This window comes from Siniperca chuatsi, linkage group LG9 (assembly GCF_020085105.1).
Source record: "Siniperca chuatsi isolate FFG_IHB_CAS linkage group LG9, ASM2008510v1, whole genome shotgun sequence".
NCBI classification, from domain to species: domain Eukaryota; kingdom Metazoa; phylum Chordata; class Actinopteri; order Centrarchiformes; family Sinipercidae; genus Siniperca; species Siniperca chuatsi.
The window spans coordinates 11,385,597-11,411,815 of NC_058050.1; the positions used below are offsets into that span (position 1 = coordinate 11,385,597).

General features: G+C 37.5%; 3 protein-coding genes across 11 annotated transcripts; 1 reads left to right on the top strand and 2 right to left on the bottom strand.

Moving 5' to 3' along the window:
• Positions 1 to 9: 9 nt before the first annotated feature.
• On the bottom strand, positions 10 to 5,686 carry si:ch73-86n18.1 (uncharacterized protein LOC564061 homolog). 8 transcript variants are annotated; one of them, XM_044209082.1, is made up of 8 exons: positions 5,282 to 5,684; positions 4,448 to 4,558; positions 2,502 to 2,513; positions 2,272 to 2,403; positions 2,018 to 2,169; positions 862 to 983; positions 582 to 622; positions 10 to 499 (listed from the first exon to the last, which is right to left on the bottom strand). In XM_044209082.1, the coding sequence occupies exons 1-8, from the start codon at positions 5,370 to 5,372 to the stop codon at positions 423 to 425; spliced, it is 738 nt and encodes a 245-aa protein (XP_044065017.1). In that variant the 5' UTR covers positions 5,373 to 5,684; the 3' UTR covers positions 10 to 422. The 8 variants fall into 8 exon arrangements, with proteins under 8 accessions (XP_044065017.1, XP_044065018.1, XP_044065013.1 ...); XM_044209083.1 differs by lacking the exon at positions 2,502 to 2,513; XM_044209078.1 differs by lacking the exon at positions 582 to 622.
• Positions 5,687 to 6,649: 963 nt separating this feature from the next.
• On the top strand, positions 6,650 to 8,428 carry LOC122882082 (C-type lectin domain family 4 member D-like). 2 transcript variants are annotated; one of them, XM_044209119.1, is made up of 5 exons: positions 6,650 to 6,765; positions 6,861 to 7,055; positions 7,177 to 7,328; positions 7,424 to 7,549; positions 7,761 to 8,428. In XM_044209119.1, exons 1-5 carry the CDS (start codon positions 6,750 to 6,752, stop codon positions 8,067 to 8,069), a joined length of 798 nt encoding a protein of 265 aa, XP_044065054.1. In that variant the 5' UTR covers positions 6,650 to 6,749; the 3' UTR covers positions 8,070 to 8,428. The 2 variants fall into 2 exon arrangements, with proteins under 2 accessions (XP_044065054.1, XP_044065055.1); XM_044209120.1 differs by having other exon boundaries at positions 7,424 to 7,545; positions 7,761 to 8,050.
• On the bottom strand, positions 7,898 to 25,495 carry cd4-1 (CD4-1 molecule). Its single transcript, XM_044209018.1, has 10 exons — positions 25,374 to 25,495; positions 16,393 to 16,507; positions 12,539 to 12,609; positions 12,142 to 12,444; positions 11,455 to 11,697; positions 10,983 to 11,360; positions 9,214 to 9,465; positions 8,965 to 9,065; positions 8,805 to 8,848; positions 7,898 to 8,598 (listed from the first exon to the last, which is right to left on the bottom strand). The coding sequence occupies exons 3-10, from the start codon at positions 12,594 to 12,596 to the stop codon at positions 8,568 to 8,570; spliced, it is 1,410 nt and encodes a 469-aa protein (XP_044064953.1). The 5' UTR covers positions 12,597 to 12,609; positions 16,393 to 16,507; positions 25,374 to 25,495; the 3' UTR covers positions 7,898 to 8,567.
• Positions 25,496 to 26,219: the final 724 nt, after the last annotated feature.

Below are 26,219 nucleotides of genomic sequence, written 5' to 3' on the forward strand. Positions count from 1 at the left end.
ACAGAAAGGTAGACTATATAAAAGACAATTTTATTGACATACATCGAGTCTGAAGTAGTGTAGGGAAGCAACAAGATTAACATTAAAAAGGGAAAAACAACCCTAAAATAAAATCTACAGTGTAGTTTCTAAAATAAACTGCAGCTCAGTTTTAAATTGTGAATTTGCAGAAAATGATCAACAGAGAGACAATAACTTTTAGGACACAGTGACAGCGTTCATGGTATTCAACATAGTATTTTTCTACATTCAGACCTGGATGATCCAACATTCAACCCAGAAAGTGTGTCGTTTCCAGACTTCCCAGTTCTGCAGTATTTTCAGTTGTATAACGATTCAGTTAGGCTGAATGGCTTCCATCTGGCAGATTCGTTTATAAATGTGATCACAAGGAACATCAAACCATGTCTTTGAGTGGCTGTTTAAGGTGGCACAGTCCTCTCCATGTTCCCCTCCTGACTGGTGGTTATCTGGCTCTGAGCTCCACTGATCCCAATATCTGTGACAGAGAGAGAGAGACGAGGAAAGGGGGTTAGACAGGGTAAGCAATAAATAACTGAACATTTCTGACAAATACTCACCTCGCCCAAGCCCTTGATTCATTGATGAAACTTTCTGAAATCTGAGGTTTTGTTACAAGAATGGACATTGTTGTCTTCTGAAAATCCATTTTACATTTCTTTTGATGTAGCAAATGTTACAAAAATTATAAATAAAAGTATCTATATTTTCGTATTTAACAGGCTGCTTATTTTCCTTTGGACGGTTCAGGACAGTTTATTCAGTATCATCAATATTTAAAATTAATGCAGGATAGCAACTTTAATATAAAGTAATTTAAATATTAAAATTAGATGTTACTTGTGTTGCAGTGTTGTGTTGTCCACCCATCTCCAGTCTCCTTCCTTCTCTATATCAGACAGGCCGATCCAGAAGTGGTAATCAAATCCACCAATTCTCCTGGCTTCTTTTTCCAGAGCGTCCTGAAGTTAAACACACGTTTGTAGATCACTGACATAATGCATTGCCTAGCCCCAAACCCTATATCCTTAACTCAAACCTATTTTTAATCTTAACTTACCAAGTCTCAACCCTTTTACAGTCCTTTACAGAAAGAGCTCAAGGTGTAAAACTCAAACTGAAAACACTCAAAACACACACACTTTCTTCTTCTTATTATTATTATACTGGGAAGGATCTTCAGTTGTTACAGTAAACCAAACCCACAACTTTAACCCAATGTGGTCTGTACACAGCCAGAGACGAGTCAAGTGAAATCACCTGTGTGGGTGGACCATGGGAGTCCTTTAAAATACAGGCCTGTATTACTCTGTTACTGTTTACAGACATAATTGTCCAAAAAAAAAAAAAAATCTCAACAACATCAGATTACAGAGTTCATACAGATTACTGAGACTTTTGTGTTTTTATTATGTACTTGATTGTGTGCTTGGATGCTATTTTTGTTTTGGATCATGGATAGCACTTTTTCACTCTAGACATTTTGATGCTTCACAGCAGAAAAAGCACAGGTGTTAATAATACAATTCATGATGGCTGAATTCCATTTAGCTGCTTCAGCTTCAGGGTCCTGGTATTGTTCATGCTGGCTCACTGTCACTGCTTACTGGGACATTTGAATAGAATTTAGCCATCATTAATGCTATTAGTAATACCTGTGCTTTTCCTACTATGACAAGTCAAAATATCTGCTGTGAAAGAGACCTACTGTGGCCTTAACTTAAATCTAATGTCTAATCTTAAACTCTGCAAAAGTAAAGACTAGGCAAAGTGACCTTGCCTTACAAAGATGGCTTTATGTTTCCCATCTTTACACACACACGCGCGCACGTATTAAATGTTCTTCTCTTGCAGATAGCACACGGTAACCGACCCAATTAAGGGGAATGAGGAACACCTGTGCCGGTCAGCAGGGCTCAGCAGACAAAGTGCTAATTTCTGTCTATGAAGTTTGTTGATAAGACCCACACACACACAGAGACAGAAACACCCTCACATGCTGTTCCATGGTGTGCAGTATGGTAAGATGGCTGCCCATCTCTGCACAGCTGTCTCTGCTCTTCAGCCAGTCCAGCTTGTCACTGCTGAAGTGATAACACTGATCCCCGACATGAAGCCATCCTTCAGGACACTCCTTGCACTGCTTAACTGTTAATGAGAGAGAGGGCGAGATAAAGGGATGAGGGGAACGCTAAATCAAAGAGAGCAGGAAATGAAGATCGTGTATATGTTTGATCTACATCCTGCCACCTGTCTTTGAACAGCTCTGCCCCAGGGCCGTGTAGTCCTCACACAGCTGAATGTAACGTCTCTGCACCGAGGTTAGTTTCAAACCCAGAGATGAAGAGTCCAGGTGTGCACCTGGCACCAGCCTGCCAATCACTGGGAAGAAAGTTAGATAGTTAGCTAAATGCTAACGTCATCATGCTAACAAGCTCATGATGACAATACTATTGATGTTTAGCAAGTATAATGTTTACCTTGTTCACCATCTTGGCTCCGCATGTTAGCATGCAAACATTTAGCACAAAAAAATGCAGAGCAGAGGCTGATGAGTCTTTTTACAGGTATTTGGTCATAAACTAAAGTATTAGACATATAACATTTTTGACCTGATGATGATGATTAAAAAGTTAAGGGATCACCAAAGTTACTCCAGTTCATCCTGTGGGGGACATGAATGTCTGTACCAAATTTCATGGCCATCCATCCAATAACTGACAAGACATTTTACTCAAAGCTACAAATGACAACATCATGGTGGCGCTAGAGAAAAAGTCAGAGGATCACCAAAGTCTGTAGAATTCATCTTCTGGGGACCATGAATATCTGTCGAAACATTCATGGCAATCCATCCAGTAGATGTTGAGATATTTCAGTATGGACCAACATTGCTACCCCCAGAAGCGTAAACGAATGTAATTTTCATACTGTTGTCTTTTCTCACCCAACACTAACTTCTCCCTCTTCAAAATATGATGCTCCTCTGTACAGTCTGTGATTCTCTGTAAGATTTTATTGCTGCTGTTGCTGGAATAATTGAGTTTACATGAGCTCCCTTGGGGCTGTGAAAGAATTATCATTTACAATATGAACTTTCTCTGGTTTCATTGCCAGAAATTTTTCCACATTTGTGTTTCCTCTGTTTATGCTGCCATTTCCCCTTTGCCTATTAAAACATATTTCTAAATGCTTTAAGAAATGATGCTTTTTAAGAAGAGTAATTGATGTAATGTAAGTCATAAATAAAGATAATAGATGTGTATGTATGTGGCTTTCATTACCGTCATAGACACAAACAATATCTCAGGATGAGTTTGAAACTTGATAAAGTATTGTCACTGGTCAGGTTCAGAGGAATTAAAAGTCAAACCACTTACTACCTGTCAGTTCATGCAACATAATATTTACAGTGTATTATCTTGATGAACTGTAAGCTGAATGTTTTGCTGTGGTTAGTGAATCACATCAGAGCATGTATTATAAAAACTAGTTCTTCTTGATAAAACTAATGACATTTTACTATTTCCTGGCAAGCTTACTGATGTAAAAACACAGGTGTGGGTACTGTAGTGAGGGTAAATGGGGCTAACACAGATTTCACAGAAATCAGCGTGATAAACCACTGCTATAGGGGTAGTTTAAAATTGTGGTTATAGATATTTGTGAAGTTTAATGTTAAAATGTGCTACATTTTTCATATGGCAGATGTGGTTTACTGTCTACCATTATAAGAGCAAATAAAGAGCAGTCCACTTAAGTAAAGTGAAAACATTTATATTACCAGCTTACCTAACCCACAATAGCAATACTTAACTGCTAGGAATATTGGCCAATTTATTGTGATACAGTACATAATGTGTGCTTCAATGCCATATTCATAAAGTAGAATTAAATCTATTTTTTCTCTATTGAAAGTCTTACAATATATTACAGATTATTATAGAGACTGTTAGGTGTTTCTCTTTATTTCCTTCTCTTGTTGCAAGACATGGAAGTCATTATTTTCAGATACTAAAATTGTACTCAATAGCTTCTTTCTGTGTGTGTGTGTGTGGTGGTGGCAATAGATCAAGCACGTACAGCCCCAGTGGTGTTTGTTTTAAATGAGAGAGTGTCCTCACAAGCACATTATCAGGCTGAGCTGCCAGAGACTGTTGGCCCTGCAGGAGAAATATTTCACAATTATGGACTTTTCTGCTTTTTCTATCACATGACCCTCACTGGACTGGAGAGAGTGCTTTATCTTTTTTATTGCCAATTATAGGTGTCCAAAAGCACACTGAGCTGAAATAAAGAGAGAGTAATCAGTGAGCGTGAGGAATAGAGTGAGACTCTTACAGGCAGAGAGACAGACAGGCAGATGTACATACTCAGACTGGAGGGCAGGAAACACAGGAGATTGTAAGACAGTGTTTATACTTACAGAGTACAGCCAGGACGATGTTGGCGCAGATGGAGGCCAAAAAGCCAATAACCATCAGGAGAGCAGTCGGACTCCTCAAACACTCAACGCCCCGCTTCAGTACCTGGGAGTCTGATTATACAGAAAACAGTCCACAGCATGGTAGCTGTCAATTCACCATTTTAATCCTCTGGTGGAGCGTGGAGTACAGACTTTAAGTAAAAGGAGATAGTAAAGCAGAATCATTTGACCAGAATTTAGCTTCATAGCATTTACTATTCCCAAAAGTTAATACTGCTCAAAGTTAAGTCAAGTGGATACTGTCTATTTGTGTCTCTTACTGTCACATATTCAAACAAACACAAACATACTTACATATGCATGTAGACAGATGCAGTAGTAGCAAAGTATTTGGATTCTTTGCTTAGGCTAAAGTAGCAATGCCAAACTGTAAAAATACTCCATCACAAGCAAAAGTCCTGCATTCAAACTTAAGTAAAACTACAGAAATATTATCACAAAATGTACTTTAACTATCAAAAGTAAAAGTACACATTAGGCAGCATTATTACCCTTGCCAGGACTTTTGCTTTTAATGTGGTATTTTTACATAGTGAATCTGAATACTTCTTCTACCAACAAGACCATAGGATAGTGTATGTCATCTGTCCAGTAGAGGAATGTATCTGGGTATATTTACTCAAGTACTGTCCTTAAGTGTTTCTTTCATCACTGATATAGTGGAGTACAGTACTCAAGTAATAATAATTATACTTATATGAGAATATGTTCCACCACTGGCTCTTACACACATGAAATCTCTCAATATCTTTGTCACATTTACACACAAAATACCGTTGCTGTGTTCAAGAATGGGCCTGTTCCCTCCAGGTGTCAGCTGCTCTGTGAAGTCCTGCAGGCTGGTGTAGTTTTCTCTCTCCTCCATGGCTGTGATGCCCTTGTTAACACTCTGTCTCACTTTGTCTCTCTTTGCACTGTACCTCCTCTGGTCCCTAAAGGCATTCGTATCTCCTCTCTCAAGCAACAATATTTCTCCTTGAAAATTGAATTTGTCCCTGCTGGTTGATTTATCGCAGCACGTCCCTACTTACAACACTGCTGCAGTGCTATAACAAATGTGCTCAGAGAAGTACTTTGTAGTTAAATTATCCTGTACCTACAATTAAAGAATTTTAGCTTTTTGTTAAGTGTTTTCTGAAAAAGAGGAGACTCTGTTAATCCAAACTGGGAGGAGCCTTCCTCAATTTTTTGGCTCTGCGTGGTGTATTTCTGCTTGTTGCTGTGGTGTTTCACCGTCAGAGTGCCCTGTATTGCACAATTCTGGTATTTCCTTCAATCTCAAGTTCTGTTTGGAGAGAAGCACTGATTCTGGATATAACAGATGTGTGATAGATGACAGCACGTTATGTGGGAGTGAGTCAGAACGGGAGAAAATAGTTTTTAGTAATTTAGGGGAAAAAAACTGAGTACCTTCAACTTAATGACATTAATTAAAAAAATTGAAATTGGAACTGCGACAAGGTTGTGACTGGAAAGCAGCTGGGAGCTCTGTGTGTGTGTTGTTGAGAAAGAAGGGCCAAGCTCTGAATCAAGTACACATGTTCAGATGACAAGAATTTGTGGTGATGTGCAACCACATATTTTAGCTCAGTAGTCACTTAAATGGACACAGAGATAAACACTAAATACTCCTCCTCTGCTTTAATTAGTTGGGTTTGAATAACAAACCCTCGTGAAATAGAAGAGCTGACAATGGCTGTGGGAATAAAGTGCCAAGACAAAAATAATAAATGGGACATTTACCAAAAAAAATGTTGACAGTCTGTTGGAGCAACAGAGTGGGCATCTGGTGTGTGTGTGTGAGAGTAGTGTAGAGGTGATATTGTTGCAGCTGCTCTACTAACGAAGAGAATACAAATAACTCTCAACACACACACACACACACACACACACACACTGTGCTGATCAGTGCTGAGTCATACTTTTTAGGTCTCCATCTTTGCCAATTTAAAAAAAAGGAGGGACCTTTGCTCATGTAACGGTAAATAATGCCAGAGCTCCACCATCAAATGTCTGTTTGTTTAATCCAATATTGCAAGTAATCAATGGTTTGGCTTCAAGATATTACACCATCTGAGTTTACGTGCTTAAATGACCATGAAAACTCCAATTTGTTGTTGACGATTTGTGCAATCTGTACTTTCCATCCCGTACTCTTAGTACACAAACTGCTCTATAAAACACCCCAGAGAGCAGAGAGGGGAAGCCAAAGCTTGTGATATTCTACTAGCTGACAGACACGATGAACCTCATCAAAAGTAAGACCACCCGTGTGCATGAGTCATGTCTGTGTATGTGGGTCTGTTTGCATGTACCCTAATGTTGTATCTGCACATCTAAACTCTGCCATCAGGCACCCTGGGAATTAGAGGCCACACCATCCTCTATGTTCTTATCGGCTTGTTGGTTTCTGAAGCCTCCCCTCAGGCTGCGGACCGTCTAGAGGCAGAGCTGTCCTCTGTCAAGCTGAGACTACACCTTTTGGAGAATCGCTACAGACACCTGTGTAACTTCTACTCCAACCTGGCAACCAACAGCTCACTTCCAGGTACTGTTTACACGTTATTCTGCAATCCCACATGTTCTGCATTTTTCTGTAAACCATCTGTAAACTTTTCCTTAGTTAACCAGGCTTTGTTTTTTTAAGTAATACATGACCTCTCCCGTAGTGATCAACTGCACCGAGTGTCCTGACAAGTGGCTTCAAGTAGGGGACCAATGCTTCTTCCTCATCACTGACAAGCAGGACTGGTCATTCAGTGCACAAAATTGTAGAGAGATGGGCGGCCATCTTGCCATCTTGACCACCAGAGAACAGCATGTAAGTGTTTTTGATTATGATTGAAGTTTTCCATGTATGTGAATATATTAGTTAATTAACAAAGGGCAATACATTTGGATGCAATACATTTTTAGGAAGCCGTGGAAAAAGAAGGCAGAAGGATCGCAGGATTTTACACAAACTACTGGATTGGACTGACTGACATTGAGAATGAAGGAGACTGGAAATGGGTGGACAACTCAACACTTACAAACCCGTATGTATGAAATGACTAAAAAACACTCTTCTCATAATAAGACAATATACTGTAAGTAGCCAATTATAAATACTGTCCATACATGAACACAAAAAAAGCACACATAAGCGAGTACATGCATGTCCATGAGTTAAAATTCAAGCACCCTAATAAACTAGGATATTAACACTCACACACACACAAGCACACACTGATTTGTTCTGCCCACTGTGTAGATTTTGGAACGTGGCGAAATCAGAGCCAGACAACAACCAGTCCAATGGGTTGGATGGAGAGGACTGTGCGGTGGTGGACAGCTACACTCAGACCTGGTACGATGTTCCCTGTTCCTTCTTGTATCCCCGAATCTGTCAGATGGACGCCATCCCGCTCCAGTGAGCCCCACCACACCACTGCAGGACCACCACTCAATTATGAAAGATATTGATACTTTATTCAAAAACTTCACTGGCAACTGTTTTTACAGTTTGTTTGTTTCAACAAATAAACAATTTTCTGACAAAAATTTGATCTATTTGGTTTAAGTATCCTAATTTGTATATTTAGTATCAACATTTGCTCACTTTCTAAATTATATATTGGTAAATATTTATAAAAGTAACAAGCAGTATCATAGAGCGTCGTAAAAATTACATAACATGACAAAAAGACAAATCTGAAAACAATGTGAATGAAAGAGTATAACATAAACAATTATTAACAGTAATAATCACAAACAATAATGTTAAAATGATAATTAGGTGGAACATAGCATAGTTTCAATGAGAAATTCTGTGAAATATAAAAGTCCCGAAGAAATCAATTACATGTTACATTACAAATATAAAAACTATCCAAACTGGCTGATATGTACAACTGTAAAATACATTTTCTGACATTTCAACAATGACTGAACTTTCAGGCCCGCATCACACACCTAACAGAGGTTCACAGTTTAGTAAATATGACAGAAAAATCCATCTTATCTGGACAGAAATTCAATTGGTTGCGATGTCCTCTTGAAAATGTCTTTGTGGGAGATATTATGTTCTGTAGAATCCTTTGGGCTTTGGGCTGAAACAGAAAGTCACAGGTTTCCATTCGAGTTATGGAAGGAGACACAGAGCTACAAAAAGCAAAATTCAGATTTATCTTATTTTAAGTTTTTGTATCTTCATAAAACACCTTATGGCTAAAAGTATTGTTCAGATTTCAGTGCTGATGACTGTGAATGTGTGTTTGGAGCCATTTCATCAGTCCAGGAAATGGTCGTTACCTACTTTTTGCATTGGCAGAGTCGATGCCTGAGGTGTCTCATCTTCCGCTAATGTCAACCAGAGAGAGAGAGAGAGAGAGAGAGAGAGAGAGAGATAACTCTTAATGCCATACCAATAATCCAGTGTGATCTAACACAGTGGAATAGGAATGATTTAACTGTACTTGTTTGCGTCGGTAGAGGGTGAAAATGAGTACGAGGAGGAGGATTGCGATGACTATGACACTACATATGATCACCAGCATCCACACACTCAGCTTGGATTCTGTATACAACAGAAACAGACAGTCTTTAAACAGTATACAGTACAGAGAACACATCATGTAAAACTAAGTTTCTGTCGTAAAAAAGATTGTGGCCACAAGGTCTGCCCATGTCATATTTCCTGCTCCTCTCTCACTTCCTGCACTCACCAATCTTCAGCACTATCGTAGCTGACGTCAGCAGTGTGCTGTTCTGCCACAGCTCACACCTCCATGTTCCGCTATCTCCTGTCCCCACTTCCGGGATGGTGAGATGGTGATGGTCAGGTCTCAGAGACGGAAGGGACAATGCTTTAGGTGGGATCCATTTCACTTGCAGGTCAGAGGGCAGCGGATGGCCAATGCTGCAAGTCAGGTTGACCTGCTGGCCAGAAATGAAGTCTGTTCCTGGGGAGGAGATGACTGGAGAGAGAATGGAAGAAGAGCACAAAGAAAGAACTAAGACATAAAGAAATAAACTATATTTGTCACGATGAATATGAAATGCATGAGAAAATGCTGCCATTTTTGACAGGCTGGGAAAATCTTGCGCTGTAAACTAAGAAAAGCTCTCCTTTCCTCTACATTTATTATCTGAATCTGACTGAGCCTTTGGCTTCTGTTGCTGCAGTGTGCCAGCAAAAGTTGCCAAATCAAAAAAACAAACAAACAAAAATTTCAAACAAAAATGGAAATAAAGCAATACATGACAGCATCAGTATCAAACCCGAACTGCACATAGCATTGACAACAAAATAAGATTTTAAAAAACCCCAGCATTAGTCAGATATACCGTGCATCACTGTGAAGAAAATTAGAGCTGAAACAATAAGTCAACCATTCGGCCAGTCGACCAAACTATTTTGATAGTTGATTAATTGCCCGAGTCATTTTAAAGAACAAAATTGCCAAACTTTCTCTGGCTTCAACCCTTCAAATGTGAATACTTGCTAGTCTCCTTGGACTTCTATTATAATAAATTGAATATCTTTAGACTGCTGGTCGGGTCTCCGGGAAACTACAATACAACGGGCATTCCTCACTATCTTCCAATATCTTATGGGCAAAACGATGTATCGATCAATCGAGAAAATTACTGGCAGATTAATCGATAATGAAAACAATCGAAAAATGCAGTCCTAAAGAAAGTTATATGGACACAATCCAGATAAATACATTTCATTTGATTTAGTTTTGTGACGTGTGATCCGACTGGATGATCGGTTAACGCCTTAGTATTATGTACAACATTTTGTTCGATAGATGAACGAGGACTGGTTGTCAGGTATCATAAAATAGAGTAAATAAATAACATTTTAATAACCAAACATTTTGTACAACCTCAATCCCTGACACACAGGAGTCAAAGTTGGAGAGAACCACAAAAATTGCAGCAGGACTCCAGCAGGATTTAGTAAAACTAGGGGGTTAAAAAGCAAATCAGGGGACTCAGATTTGAATTAATCCATCAGATCAGTGGACTTGTTTTTTTTGCAGTGTTCCTGGTTAAATAATAGCTCATATAAAAATGAGAAATCTTAGTTTTACACCATAAATCCTCAGAACACAGAGTCCAATTAAAATTCATTGTGTTATCACACTCTTCTGACAGAGGGAAAGCTCGTTATACTCTATTAAAACAAGTGGAGCTAGAAAAGTGTATTAGCCACTGAATTAGACACGTCACACCAGGGACACTTCCAAATAAACTCTGCAGCAGAGAGATGAAAACACTTGCACGGTACAACAGAACAGAAGCAGAGAGGTGACAAAGAAACGGCTGTCTCCAACTTGTTATGAATGACAAATGGGACGGAGCAAAGAAACTGGACATCTAAAAGATAAATGAGGACACTCAGAACAAGCAAACTAAATTTCATATGACAGATGTGAGTGCAACACAGAGCCGGGCCTGTACAAAGCAATTTGTTTTTACTTACTTTGCAGCACATTTACATGTACAGTCCTCTTCAGAATTACACCATTTGTGAAATTCAGGGCGCACACATAGTCCCCTGCGTCTTCTTCACTCCGTAGTTTTCCGATCAAAGTCAAATTTCCTTTTTTAAGGTCTTTCACGGGTTTCAGTCCTGTGTTTTTTTCTGTCTTCCAGGTCAGTTCATCCCCCAGACACAGGGAGAAGAGCTTCTGTGGAACAGCAGAACTGAGACCTGATATAGGGAAGAAGTCCCAGTGAACTCCCTGGATGCCCTTGGCTATGATTTTGTCCCAGGAGATGTGAGGGGCAATGGAACAGGGGACAGTGAGAGGCGAGGATTTAGACGTATACTGAGGACGTAAAGGAGCTGGGGAGAGGTCTAAACAAGGAGGAAAAGAGAAATAATGGTATCTTCAGGATGAGGGTACTCCGCTGTAAAACAAATGCATACATGCATGTACACAGTAACTCACCCACAACTATAACAGATTTTGTGGCCTTGTATTCTTTTTCACCATTTGTCACAACACAGGTCCACTCGCCACTGTGTTGGCTTGTGGCTCTCATGGTGAGTCTTCCTTCGTTAATTTTTATTTTCTCTCCCTGGGGAGTCAGCCAGTATATCTCTGGCTTCATGAGACTCTGAGGAGACTCTGCGTTGCAGACCAGAGACAGAGATTCCAAAGGCAGCAGAGGAAATGGTGGGTTCATAATCACTAAAACAGAGATTGAGCAGGGTAAAGGAAACAGAATGGAAATGATGAAAATTATTAAAGGTTGGATTTTTTTTCTTCATGTTGTAGATAATTCAGTATTTTGACTTCTATTTGGCTGTGCATTTAGTAAGTGAGAAAACAGCCTACTGTTTTAGCTTGACTACTATGTTTTAGTTTGTCTATTGGGTTTTGAAAAGCCAAAAGGTTGTAGAACTCGACAAGTTAAACCCACATCCCTTAGGTCAAAAAACATTAAAATTACACTTACTTTGAACAACACATTGCATAAAAGCATTCACTAGATTTTACCAAAATATATCTGCCCATAGATTATGTTGACAACTACATAAAGTACTCTTGTAAAAAGTATAATAGAAATATTAAATAAAAATGTATCAGGATGACATGGCTGAACTGATCAGGTCACCTTATTTTTACTCTTACCGTTGAGTTTGAGTAGTTTATATGTGATTACGAATGAATTACGATTCATAGTCAGTTTACAGATAAAAGTCCCAAAGTGTTCTTGTTTGATGTGGTGGATGACCAGTGAGTCGTCAGACATGGACAAAGAATGGTTCCATGGGCTTTTGTCGAACCCCTGTCCGCCATGGGGATTCCGCCAGGCAAGTTGAAGGTCCTCATGACCAAATGACCAGTACAAATAATGGTCCTTTAAATTATCCCTCCTTGGAGGCTTTAGCGTAACCGTATCTCCCACCTGAGCATATACCACCTCTTCTGTCCCTAAGAGAGTGAGAAGTATATTATGTGTTTGTGCACAAAACCAAACTGTCCTAAAGTCAAAATAATTTTATCATCTGCAATCAGTGCATCTTACCTGTTGTTGACATGAGCACAGGGATGAGAATGAGGATGGATTTAATTAAGTTCTTCATCTCAGTCACACGTCTGAAAAACAGTTATTTTAGAAAAATACAGGTAACATATTTATGTAAATTCTGTATGATAATAATAATAAACTTAATTTGTATAGCAACATGCATACATATAATGCAGCTCAAAGTGCTTTACATAAAAATTACATTACAAAAATGTAATAAAATTAGTGCTAAAATGTTCAAATTGATACTAAAAAACAGGGAGCTAGTGTAAAGATGCTAAAATGGGTGTGATCTGCTTTCTTTTACTTTTTTAAATTTAGACTCTAAATCGGTTACACAGTCAGATAACTTTCTAAAGTTTAAGTTATGACACCCAAGTGAATTTTAAGGCCACTTAAAATTCTGTCTTTTTTGACTCAGGACAATAACTCTAATTTCTTTTGTCTCATTTAATATCAAATAACTGTTAGTCATTCAAGATGTAATACTCTTTAAGCAGTCCGGTGTTCAATAATTTAGACTGCTGGGGTCATCTGGCACTGGAGATAAATACAATTGTGTGTCTTCTGCATAGCTATGAACACCACGTTGTTGTATAATTTGGCCAAATCGGAGCATGTAGGTGGGAAAAGGAGTGGACCAAGTATGGGGCCCTGTGGAACACCATCAGCACGTTTTCTGATGTATTTAAAGCCTTTGAATAAGGCATTTTCTGTGCTGTGATCACTCTGGAAGTCCGATTAATATTTGTCATGGATGTTATTATCTCTAAGGAACCTATTTAACTGTATATACTGTATACTGCCTTCTCTATTTTGCTGATGAAGGATAGAAAGACTAAGCCTAAAATTATTCATAGTATATGAATCAATATTGTTATTTTTAGGTGAGGAACCTCACTAACGTGGTCCTAAATGTATGTACTACATCATACAAATAGTATTTTAACGAATTAATGTTGTAGAGATGTCTTCACTTCATATAATTTTGTATGTATATCAAATTTTGCTGCAAAGAGAAGTCATTCAGCAGGAAGCAAAGGGGGGTTTGTGGTGGTCTCAGATTTGGAGAGATTTGAGAAGATAAAAGACAAAGAGTTGAGAGTTGAGAGTAGGCGGCCTGTGGTGGGTTTTGGATGAGAAGAAACAGACAAATGTCAGAGGGAAGAGACACAGGGCGTACACTGCATTGTGGTGGGCCTTGATTTAGTTAAGGTGCAGATTCTTATCCCAATCCTCCCCCTCTGCCTTTCACACCCCCTCTCTTCCTCCCCTGTTCCACGAAAGACGGATCTCTCCACGCTTAAAAAGAGAAAAAAAAAGAGACCACAGCACCAACAGCACACCTAGACTGTGGTATAAGCTAGATGTTTCTCTCTTCTCTCTCCCTGTCTCACTCCATTATCTCTCTCTCTTTCTCCCCCTCCACTTTTTTTCTCTATAGTATATACAGTATGTCATGATTGTGCACAAAAAATCTTTTCAAAGACTTTTGTTGTTGTTTTTATGTTGATTTGGCCCTTTACAAGAAAAGATATAGATTGAAAAGATAATTTTTGAATTACACCACAAAGATCAAAATCAATCCAAAAAATAAATACAATTTGGAATTTGATTGAAGGATTGTGAATGTAGCCACACAGACCAGACAATTTCCCATGATAAAGATAAAGCTTTTGGGTCTTCTATCTTTGAGTCGTGTTTAAGGCTAAAAGCGAGCGTAAGAGACTAAGATCGGATAATTATTTGGCAAGATTTTATTTGACAAAGAGATCAAAATAAAATGTAGAACACTGCTTATTAATGCTTATTAGGTGTTTTGCCTCAAGATTAAATCCATTATACTGTATAAATAGGTGAGTAGACACGATAAGCGTTGGCTTCTGGTTCTTTTGGAGTATTTGTATTTGCCTTAACTAAAATTACAAGAACTAAAACAATATATAAGCTAATAGAAATAGGAAAGTAATAGTTTTGAGTCCAACATGAGTCACATTTGCAAGATATTTAGATAATTTGTTGTACTAATTAACTTTTCATTTAATTTCATTTCACTTAACCTATTACAGCAACACTTTGCAACAATGCATATCCGTAAAGGCTTGTACTAGGTTTTGACAAATATTTTTGTAGTATAAAAAAATCTAAGTTTAAGCACCCTGGTGATCTAGAGGTTAAGGCGCCAGCCATGAATGCAATGTCCCCGGTTTGCGTCTGGCCAGGGACCTTTGTTGATGCATAAAAAGTCTCTCTAAAAATGTCTTTGTCTCACCATTAGAGGCTAAATCTGTTCACAAACAATAAACAATGTCCTATGAAAATAAGTTATAGTCCTCGACGTAAAAGTATCAGGATAAATATTTAAAATGTATTAAGGTCACAAAGTCCTTTTTATTGTACTTATACCAACACTAATCCCAACACATTGATACAATTCTTCTTATGGCTTTAATGTTAGAAACCATCAAAAGACAAAACGTTTTTGGTTTGCTACATAACTGACAGACCAGACAGTTACCTCAAGATAAGCAATATTAAACATTCTGAGGTGATGTGTCTCAAGGAGAAATGTCTCAAAGCAAATGGTTTATATATGTTTCCAATGTATCTGTAAACTTGTGAATATGAAACCTGTCAGTTGAGATTTGATAGAAAATAAATAATTTTGCATTATTTATTAAAACTGAGATCAAAGTTTGTAAGACAGTGAGTATAAGGGGAGACCGGAGACAGAGTGAAATTGATGATAAACAGACGTTCAAAGCCATCGCACCTGTGGAGCTATAACCCAGAAACCAAGATGATTGTATCTGTAGTCAGGATGCTGCTTCAACAACAAGCAGAGATGGAGGGTGGAGGGGAGGGGAGGGTGAGGGTCAAACACAGTGAAGAGGTGAAAGAGGGGAGGAGAGCATGCAGAAAAAGGAAAACACAGCACAGGCAGGATTACAGTATAATTTATTGACTGAAGTGTGTCTGGTTTTCACTATTTAAATTCTTGTTTTGGGCTGCACCTGGAGTGAATTTAACATCTTCTTACTTTTTAAATTTTACTCCTTGATGAAGTACACACAGATATAGTTTGCACAGTTTATGCAGGAAACAAAGTTGCTGGACCGGTTTTACTCTTCACAGAAAATCAGAATTAGAGTTATTATTAGTTATTACTATTAGAGTTATTTTTGCAACATGTTGATTGTTCCTGATATATCTACCACTGAACAATCAGCGGTACACAAATTGATGTTAATGATATCTCAACAATTTTTGCTCAGATTCTCACATTGTATTTAAAGGTCCACATAAAATAAATGCACTAATATAAGCACTTTTAAAATGTCAGTATAAATTAATTTTACCTTTAGAATTTGTAAATTGTGTGTATAGCGGTAGTCCATTTTGTACTTGTCACCTGCCCAGTGCTTAACTACTTATGAATTTCAACAAAGCATGAAGCAAGAAAGAGGAAATACAACAAATACAACCAAAACCTTCTAAATGATTTAAGGTATACTGACAATTTATAAAATTTTTATGATGTTTGTTGTTGATGATTTTCATGTGTAATATTTTAGTTTTATTTCTTTCAGTTTTATTTAAATGATCAGTACATGCTTTTGATTAATACATATTTTCTTGTAGTTGTAATTAGATGAATATATAAAACTCACTTTGACATTTCGGCCCCACCGGGCCCGCTGAGGTCTTACAGGTTTATGATTCAAAATTAGTATCAGGTATGAGAAAACATTTGACACTGATATTTAGCGTATACAGCAGTAAATGTTTTTATATCTTGAAGTATATGTTTATTTGGCTAAAATTTAAAAAAGAAATTACAGTATACTTACAACTGTTGTTGAGTCCCTCTGTGTTCAGTGATCTGGAGTCGGTGGAAATGTTGAATATTTGTCGGACAAACCCTCTTTTTACAATGCCGTTGCACCTCCCTCGCCAATGATTGGTCTGGAAACAAAGCACATAGTCGTTCATAAAACCCAAAATCAGAATAATGACCTTTGATTGGTTGTTACAGAGGAAGAGGGCAAAATCTCATCCCTATGTTTTTTTTTTACTATCTTAATAACTAATCGCTTAATGTATTGTTTAGGACAAAAATGGAAGCGCAAAATAACATTAGATAAAAACCAAACCTGTCATTTGGGCTGTGTAATGGTGCTATATTTTAATCAGCAAATTATTATGTACTCATTATTTTCTTTGTTCCTTTTTACTTTTGAATCTGTCCAATAGATAAACAAATAAACAACTAATCGTAATTGGCTAAAATTGTTATATGAGTTTCTGCCTGATAACAGAAGTCCCAAAATTTATGAAGGGCCTCACTGGGCTTATTATCTATCTTCGGCACGTTCCAAATAGCACACGGGCAGCTTACCGCCTAATTTATTATAACTGCTCAGTTGATTTTCCCCTGGTCATTTAATAGTACTGATTTAGATACATAAGTAGTGTATCAGAATTCAAGCCTTGAATTGCTGGACCAATCTTTACAATAGCAGCTGATAAATGGAAATTAAAAATGTAACGTTTCCTAAAAAGAAACGCTCAGATAAAGTATGTAAGGGAAAAATAAATTGTTTTGGGGAAATTGTCTCGCTGGGACGGCTGTACAGAGAGATGTGATCATGCGAGTTTAATATACATATGGTGATATGAATATAACAGTAGACTTCAAATCTTAAAAACACAACAATCAATGCATTTAATTTTCTCCTCTATAAGATCACCTTGTTACAACACCAAGACCAGTCCCTGTGTTCATTTTTACACACTGAGCTACCATCACTCTAGACTTTCTTTTTCATGACGATAAAGTGTTTAGAGATCTTCTAGGAAGCAGACAAATGCTGTTGTGTGGACACTGGGAGTGACGCATGTGTATAAAGTCTGTAGGGCAATTTGTCTCTTGTCAGACAAACAAAGAGACTTGGTTGGCCAAGAAACATGATCTTAAAATAGTTAAAATAGTTGAGTCTAACTGTTGTCTAAATGTAAAGATACTGAATATCAACCTAAGAAACACGCATACCAACAAAAATGTCCACAGTATTTTTCTTCTGTATAATCCATATCTGCTCATATCAGCGGCCCATTGATGATATGTCACACTGCTATTCAGTCGAACATTAAAATCCAAGACACTGTTTTTTGGCCGCACCAAACTTCATGAGCATCATTTTAGACACATTTCCTTGTAATTCAGCATGCCATGTTTGAATCTTTGGTTGTAAAAATAATTTGACTGGAATTTAAATAAAGGCTCTTGGAGGGGGGAGGTTTGAACAAATTCTCATCCGCATGAGTTTGTGAACCCGCCAAACGGTCTGTGCATGTGGAAGAGATGTTTTTATTGAAAGTTTTGATCTAATCTAATTCTTGTTTTCTGATTAATTAGTGTTCGATGATAATATACAAGCTTATCGGAATTAACCAAGCAAATGAGAGCAGCGTGGACGTTTAACAAACCCATTAATGGAAAGTGCAGGTTTCATCTCTGTGAACATTGGTCTCTAAATAAATACAAACTAAATTTCTTTGTATATGTTTTTGTAACAAAGACTAGCTTTTTGTAGTGCTAAACAGTTAATTTTACGTTAAGTATACAGGCCTATAGTCTTGTTCGATGTAAAATCATTGACTGTTTTGTTGATATGAAGAAAATCAATTGTCAGTCATCCAGTGTAAAATTCAGATCACACTCTGCATGACATAGTAATTCTTGTAATACTTATTGGGTAAATGTACACCTGTGCGGGAGCCAAACACCTGCTTATGCTTATCTCCACTCCTAACCTGCTGTAGAGTCTCGTCTGCACTCAATACAACAGTAATATAACATCTGTGGTGCTCAAATCCTTACTGAAGTAATACACACAACTGCAAAGATTGTTACTGTTACAATATTGCTTTACAACTGATGTGGTATTATTACGGGAGTTAAATACTGAGAAGAAAAATCCTCTAATAAACATTTACATATTTCAAACCAATCGCAAGGTTTGACAGTTTCTGAAAAGTTGAAGGAATGTAAATGAAACTGGAATGGCAGCCGCAGTCGGCATGAGTTTATTTTTCAGCGAAACTTGATAACCACTTAAAATCTGTTCATTAATACTCAAAAATACAACAGAAAGTTTGCAAAATAAGGCACTTTTGTCGAATTGCAGGCTTCAGTGGGTCAAGAGTAGAGAGAACAAAGTATTTAAAATACAGATATCTTGAAGGTTATTTGAGTATAATCTTTTCTTGTACCACACTGAAACATTAGCTGTAAGGCATCACAACAAAATAGAAATTCTTCTTCATACAATAATGAGGTGATGTGTCTAAAGCCAGCTCGTCCCAAACTAACTAATGACAGCTACAGGGATCAGTTAAGGGACTAGAACTGCAGAAACACACTGCCGAGGTGGTTTAGAGACATGAACCACAACAAGGACAAAACAAACATATCGCACACGTCTCATGTGTCTCTCTGAGGTTTTTCTGCCTGCCTCTGTACTGCCTTCATGAAGGGTTCACACCTGCTTCTGTTCCCTCTGAGCTTGAAATGAAACAAACCTTTTGTTTGCTCCTTAGAACAAACCCTTTAAGTTATGGCTACCACACAGACGCATTTACTTCTAGGCCTAGTGTAAATGAATATTCTCTTAAAGAACATCTGGAGATGAATCTGTCCCAAAAGAATAGGTCCAAATTTGGCTTTCTCAGTGGACGCATATCTGTTTTGGAGCTGTAAATTTGATGGAAAACACCTGAAAGTGAGGAGTCCCTCATTAGTCACACACCTAACGAGGGCGTGTGTACCACATTGTGTCATTACTGAAAGAGAAAAAGACATAAAGTGTGGGCCACAAGCAAGAATGAAGAGTGATTCACTTTTTTCACATATGTCTCTTGTTTCCTCATCCTCCATTCTCTCCTCCAGAGGGTTTCCCTCACCCTGCGACCTCTATTTTCTGTCTCTGATTTGGGGTTTTTTGTGTGTTTTATACCATCTCGAGTTAGACAAATGGTGAGTGATTTAACCGAGGCAGGTAGCCAAAACACTGGAGGATGTCTGAAGCCCTGCGAAGATGGGAAGGTACCGAGTTTATACTGTATGTGTTAGTGTCTGTGACTGTTCTGATGTTTCAGAAATAAACAAAATGTCAGTGGAAAAGAGGTTGAGAATCAGAAACAAGTGACATTCTGCTCAACGAATGAAAACAGTTGTTTGAACAGTTGTTGACTGAAACAGTCTGTAATGAGGGGAACTTCATTCAAGCTTCTTTTGAAACCTCAAGAGTGTGAAACAGTAGATGAAGAAAAGTTCTTTTCTGTTTCTCCCACTCACCACTTCACCTCCATCATTTGTACACATCAATGATTAAGTTATTTGTGTGTGTTACTGTATTGGTTGTAGGCTGCTGCATAATCACTTCATCAGAATGGAAAAATTGATTCTTTGTATTTTTTTCCGGTTAGCTTAGATTTACACGAGCAGGACTGTCACGTCGGAATAGGTTGTAAATGTCAAGTCATGTTTGTGTAATATTCCTAAGAAATGCTAACAAAGCAAAAGTATTATTTTTATCGTAGGAAAACTGCATCATGGTTCAGCAAGAGACAGGGCACAATTCATGTTAAAGCATACTGTTATTGTAGAGTTGTCATTAACATAAAGCTGATATGCAGAGTTTAATGATGACGTTGGTTATACAATGGAAACACTGCTGCACAGGCTCACAGCGCCTACATACATACATTATTGTCGTTGACGTGACCACATTCCTGTAAATAATCAATTTGACGATATCATTAATCCTAATTACTGTCACAACCTCTCTACTAAGGAGTGAACTGCCCGTAGAAGGTGGGGGTTGTTGAATGGGATCATAGATACAAAATACTGATTAAAAAGCAACCCCAGCTATACACTATATCTCAATAAAATAGCTTCTCTGCAAACTCCCTCCAGTAAAAATCCATTTTCAATGTTGTCGCATCTATAAAAGTTTTCTTACTGGTGCACAACAGTATATTCAGGTTTAGTATATGTACATTTAGTAATACATTATGCTGTATGACCAGTGTAATGTTAAAGAACTCTAAAATGAACCTAAATGCACAAGTTTTGACATTATAATGCATTTGCTCGGTAGGTTGATGGTTAAGGCGGATCACATAAACGCAACGTCCTCGGTTTAGTTCAAGATGGGGACCTTTGTTGCATGTCATACCACTTTTTCTTTATCTCGACACTGTCAACTATCAAATAAAGGCAAAAACGCCCTCAAAAATGATTTTGCTCTGAGTAATATTTACGTTACTCCTTCACAAAAGTAGAACATTTACATTACAGTGGTTGTCAAAACTTATTTGTTTGAAATAGATTTTCCACAATTGTACATAATCAATCCAGTAGCTTCAACATTCATAGATTAGGAACTAGGTTAGATTTCCCTGACATGTGTCTGACATTACAAGCATACTCCGTGGCTTATAAATGGGAAAAGCATGCATTATTATTTACATATATACAGCAACAATGTTACAAACACAGACAGCTGCAGTGTATTTCATTCAGTTGCTTAACGTTCAGTGTCCAACATACACTGGTGCACACATCCACCTGTCACCTAATTGTGACAGCTTTAAAACAGTTTTAACCATTATGTTTCATTTCCTGGTTCAGTGCACGTTGCCCTTGGCCTACTGGGAACTATCTTGTTTAGCAATTTAACATTAAAGTGGCATACACATACTATACACATTGGCAACACTGGCGGAGCATCGCTCAATTGTCATCTTGTTACAAATGAAACGACAAACTAGAAAATGCATAATTTCAATCTGAGGCTGGTCAGTGATCCATCACAATGTACCAGTTGTTTAAACACTGACTTCACTCATCAGAATCTGTACTGACAACTGAAAACTGCGTGGAACTGAAACTATGCATGAGGGGAGTTCACAGAATGGGAAATCACCCATCAGATGATAATTTTAAATAGAAGGATTTGTGGATTGTTAAAAATCATGCAGCTTACACCTGCACTTGGAGCACAGATGACTGTTTGGAGATCTGTTAGCTGTCTCCTGTTACTCTGAAAACTCACATATCAACATGCTGATCGCCGCACCTCTTTTGCAACCAACAAGCAGCAAATGATTGGCATTCAACGTAATATGACACAAAGTTGTACCAGTGTTTGCTACATTACAAATTTGTCCCAGGTGTTTACATGGCTTTGTTTAACTACTGGTAAGTGTTCACAGTAAGTATACTGTATAAATTAATTTTCTCAGGTACTGAAAATGACACTCTCTGACCTGACTTTGGCTCCTGATGTTTTGCACTGATGGAATGATAACCCAAATGGAAATACAAGGAGAAGGGACACGCACTGGTTAAGAAATTTCAGTTTCACTTTGAATGATTGTGTGTGTGTATGTTCATTTGTGTAAGAGAGACAATGAAAAAGAGAACTGAGTAATAGCCATGAAAAGGGAATCCTATTGTCTCATATGAAAACACCCCCAGTGCAACACAGACATTATATTTTCATATCAGAGTAAGGGAAACACAGCTTGGTAATCGCCTACAGAAAAGACTCATTGAGCATCTAAATATAAATGTTGACATGCTCCTCACCACTCTGAGAGGGAGAAAGGAATACATGATGTTTTTGCTTTTACTATATATGATGTAGTCCATAAGTAACACTTTTTACATAATTTTAGCTCTGTACTCTAGCACACTGGATTTGAAATAAAACAGTGACTGAGATTAAAGTGCTGACTTCCAGCTTCATCAGTGTTTGAAGATGTTATTGGGGCGAACTGTATAGAACTCATAGCCCTTTGTTTTACATAGTCCCCTGAATTTCCCCTGAAAATGCAGCAGAACGGTGGTCTTAAAACAAGTAGTTTTCTGTGGCCAAACATGGTCATTTCTGTTGGTCACAGACTTCAATCACGAATTACAAACCTGCAACCAAATATTTAACATATGAAAACTCTGTTTATGTTGTTTTTAAAATGTTATTTGACAAATACATTTTGGGTACACTAAAAATGTGGGGCCACGTGTTAGACATATTTCTTTTCGACATACAGTTGATGTGAACACTCCCGAATTAGAGCAGAGCGTCAACGTTTGAAACTCATTGTTAATTTTCAATCAAATGTGCTGGAACAACGAGCCAACACAACAAAAATGCATCCTTGTCCCTGTCCTTGGACAGTAATGGACAGTAATGGACTGTAATGTCGGTTCAGAAGGTTCTTTAAAACAAACTGGCACAAATTTAAATGTGCAAATTTAAATGTGCAAACAAAACAAAATAGTCACAAACAAGATGTCTTCGGTATTGACAGCACAATATTACATAATGTAGGCCTTCTTCGGTGACTTCTTCTAAACTGAGCATGCCATCATGGACTAACACGGATGAGGTTAGCTGATCTCTCTTGTGGCCCTTAATGCTGTAAAACAATTAGCATTAATGCACCTGCGTAAGTAAAGTGTATTTGCTTTAACTATACTCAGTTCATTTCAATTCAAAATACTTTATACATCCCTCAGTGGGCAATTCCAGGCAAGCGGGTTTACAAACACAAATACACACAAACAGTTCACCGACACACATAAAAAAATCAAAAAATGCAAAATATGTTAATGTAAAGAAAAAGGCTTAAATACACAGGGTTATTGGCAGTGGCCAATCCGTACCTGTCCAACACTGCAAAGGAACATTATGGCAAAATGAGCAAAATGTGCAAGTGCATTTATCAATCTATACTCAAGGTAAACTGACCATCTCTTGTACCGCGCCTGTTCACAAGTCTTATGGCTTCTGGCTATATTACACAGGCAGGGGTATCCATGTGTCAGCAACTTATACAGTAGAAGTATAATATGCACTTCCACAACCATGTTAGATAAGCCATTTTGTTATGACCTGAATAATGTTGACGATGATATTATTTTTAACATTTCCTGTGTTTATGGTCCTGAAGTAATTAAACAAATCATGTGAATCATATGTTGATAATATACAGACTGATTTGTTCAGGGACACTTTTTAGGCTTTTCAGGCTCCAAAATACTATAGGGACTGAATTACAGTATCAGTCAGGAGTGTGTAAAGTTAAAAAAAATAAAAGAATAAAAAATTCTTAATGTCAAATCATTCATTTTTAAAATTTCAGATTACTTGACAAACCAGACATGAAAGTAAATTTGTTTTAAAGTTTTTCTTCCCATTTCTGTAGTGTTACTTTGGATAAAAGCAGAACTATGTTTTATGTTACTATTAATGAAAACACCTGCATTAAGCTCCCACTGTTTACAATTTGGTGCTTGTGCGTTCTGTTGAATGTTTGAGTTATGTTACATTTGAGTTATGTTACGTTTATATAAGCCGTATGCCACATAAAGCATGTGGACTGCAATGAGCACATATGCGTATACGTTATGGTACAGTATGTAACACATTTCTTAAGGCATTATTGAAAGCACATTGAAAGCTAATGGTCTACTGCTGATATACTCAACAGATAATGAGCAACACCATGAACCTGTAAGGGGTCAGGTCTGGCACAGTGTAGATCTCATTTGACACACAAAACACTTAGCGCCCCAATCTACATAAACAAAACAAGTGTCATAATTGTTTCTCTTTAAGGCTGTTTCAAGTTGGAAACAAACTTGAAAATGTTTAAAATGTCAATGATTACTGTGCTCTTCAGAATAATACATTTGCAACAAATAACTTAATAAAAATAACGTAAATACAGTGTAATTCTTCCAAATAGAAAGACTTAGTATGTCAGTAACAGCTATTATCAAGTGTTTCTGAACAATAGTGAATTATTGTAAACATATTTAAATCACTGGTGTTTAAAAGCTGCAACAACAATTTTTTCATGTTTGCAGGCCACAAAGTGTCCTTTAGCAACAGCTGACACCAACAGTTAACAGGAACAAGATATAGATTAAACATTCACAATCTCCTGGGTTTCATACTTTTTATAATTTGAGATTTGTTCCATAAGAACACAATTAGTTTGTATGCTGCTTGTGCATAGCACCCCATCAATGCTAACGATTGCAAAATCAACTAAAAGTTGCCGCCGTTATTGCATAAGTTTTGTCTTTACACTTCAAGAAAATGTGCAACAGAGGATTCTATTTTAGGTATTTCTGATGAGAGATTTTGAAATCCTTCTCAGGAACAGCAAAACACAAAGACTAGTAAAATCTGAAACAAGCACCATAGAGCGTCAAATCCATAGTTCGAGACTAATACAGTATTATTATTATTATTTAAGGCTAGTGATAAAACAAAGAGGAAGTCATTCAGCATTGTTTTACTTCTTGTTTTTATTTAGCCAAATGTCACAAGGCATTTAACCAGAACATTGGAGATCTTCTGGATCATCATTTTCTTGTAATTATTTGAGATCATTTGTGTCTGTTTTTGAGACAAAATATGAACAAGACAGACAAAACCAGAACATGGCCAAGACAACTCAATAAGTATGTGGAACAAGGCAAAGAGTTTAAAATTGTGGCCTCGAACGAGACCAGATTTCAGTAGTACAGGCTTGCCCTTTGGTGCCCCTTTGCTTCTGTCTACGAGAGCGGATCTCAGGTAGTGTCTGGGAGATTTGTCAGTATTTGTAGAAACAATTTGTGACCTCATAGAAAGACATATTGCTACCCTGACTTATGTATCTTCCCTCTGTAAGAATATCCCTTAAATCAACTATTAACAAGTAGAATACTGAGTATATATACAGTTTATTTAGAAGTACTTACATGTGATGTTCTCAGTGCAGCGATGAGTTCAGCTCTGACATTTGGTAGGCTACACTGTAGGTGTCTCTTTCATACTCACACACACACACACACACACACACACACACACACACACGCCACACACACCCAGGAAGTGAGACACCACTATGATCCCATGCTTTCTATTATGTACTAAATGGATTACATATATTAGGGTTACATAGTCTCACACACACACTCACACACACACAAGAAGTTTTGTAGGTAGTAAGTAGGTTCATGTTACAAAATATAAGAATTTCTTAACTCATATGAGAAAAAACAAAAAAATGTAACTCTTAAATACAAATGAATATGTATGTACAGTATGTATGTATGTATGTATGCCGTTGGTGGTCTTGTGTTACTGTGTGAAACAGGTGTTTACTGTGTGTTTCATTACATGTATTGTTGCACTCGTGTCAACACCTGTGTTGTACTGCACCAATTGTGGGGAATACAGAGCTTCTGAACCATGCAGGCATGGTTTAAAGCATATTATGGCATAAAAGAGTAAAGATAATGTTCGATATTATGTTGAACAAGGTAAAATTTATAATTCTTAACATTTTTATTGTTTCTAACCTGTCTTTTGATAATACTTTTGGTTGGCATTTTTTCTTGAAATAGCCATTTAATGTATATCCTGTCAGTAATTACCTCTCTATGAAGTAGTTTTTATTGTTATTGACGGAGTCCACCTTTCCTGCAGTTTTAAAATTACCTAAACTCACAGGGGATTCACAGGAAACGATGCACATTCAGCTTTACTGTTTGTGATTTTATCTCACTGATAGAAGCCCCCCATTCTGTCATATGAGGATAGAA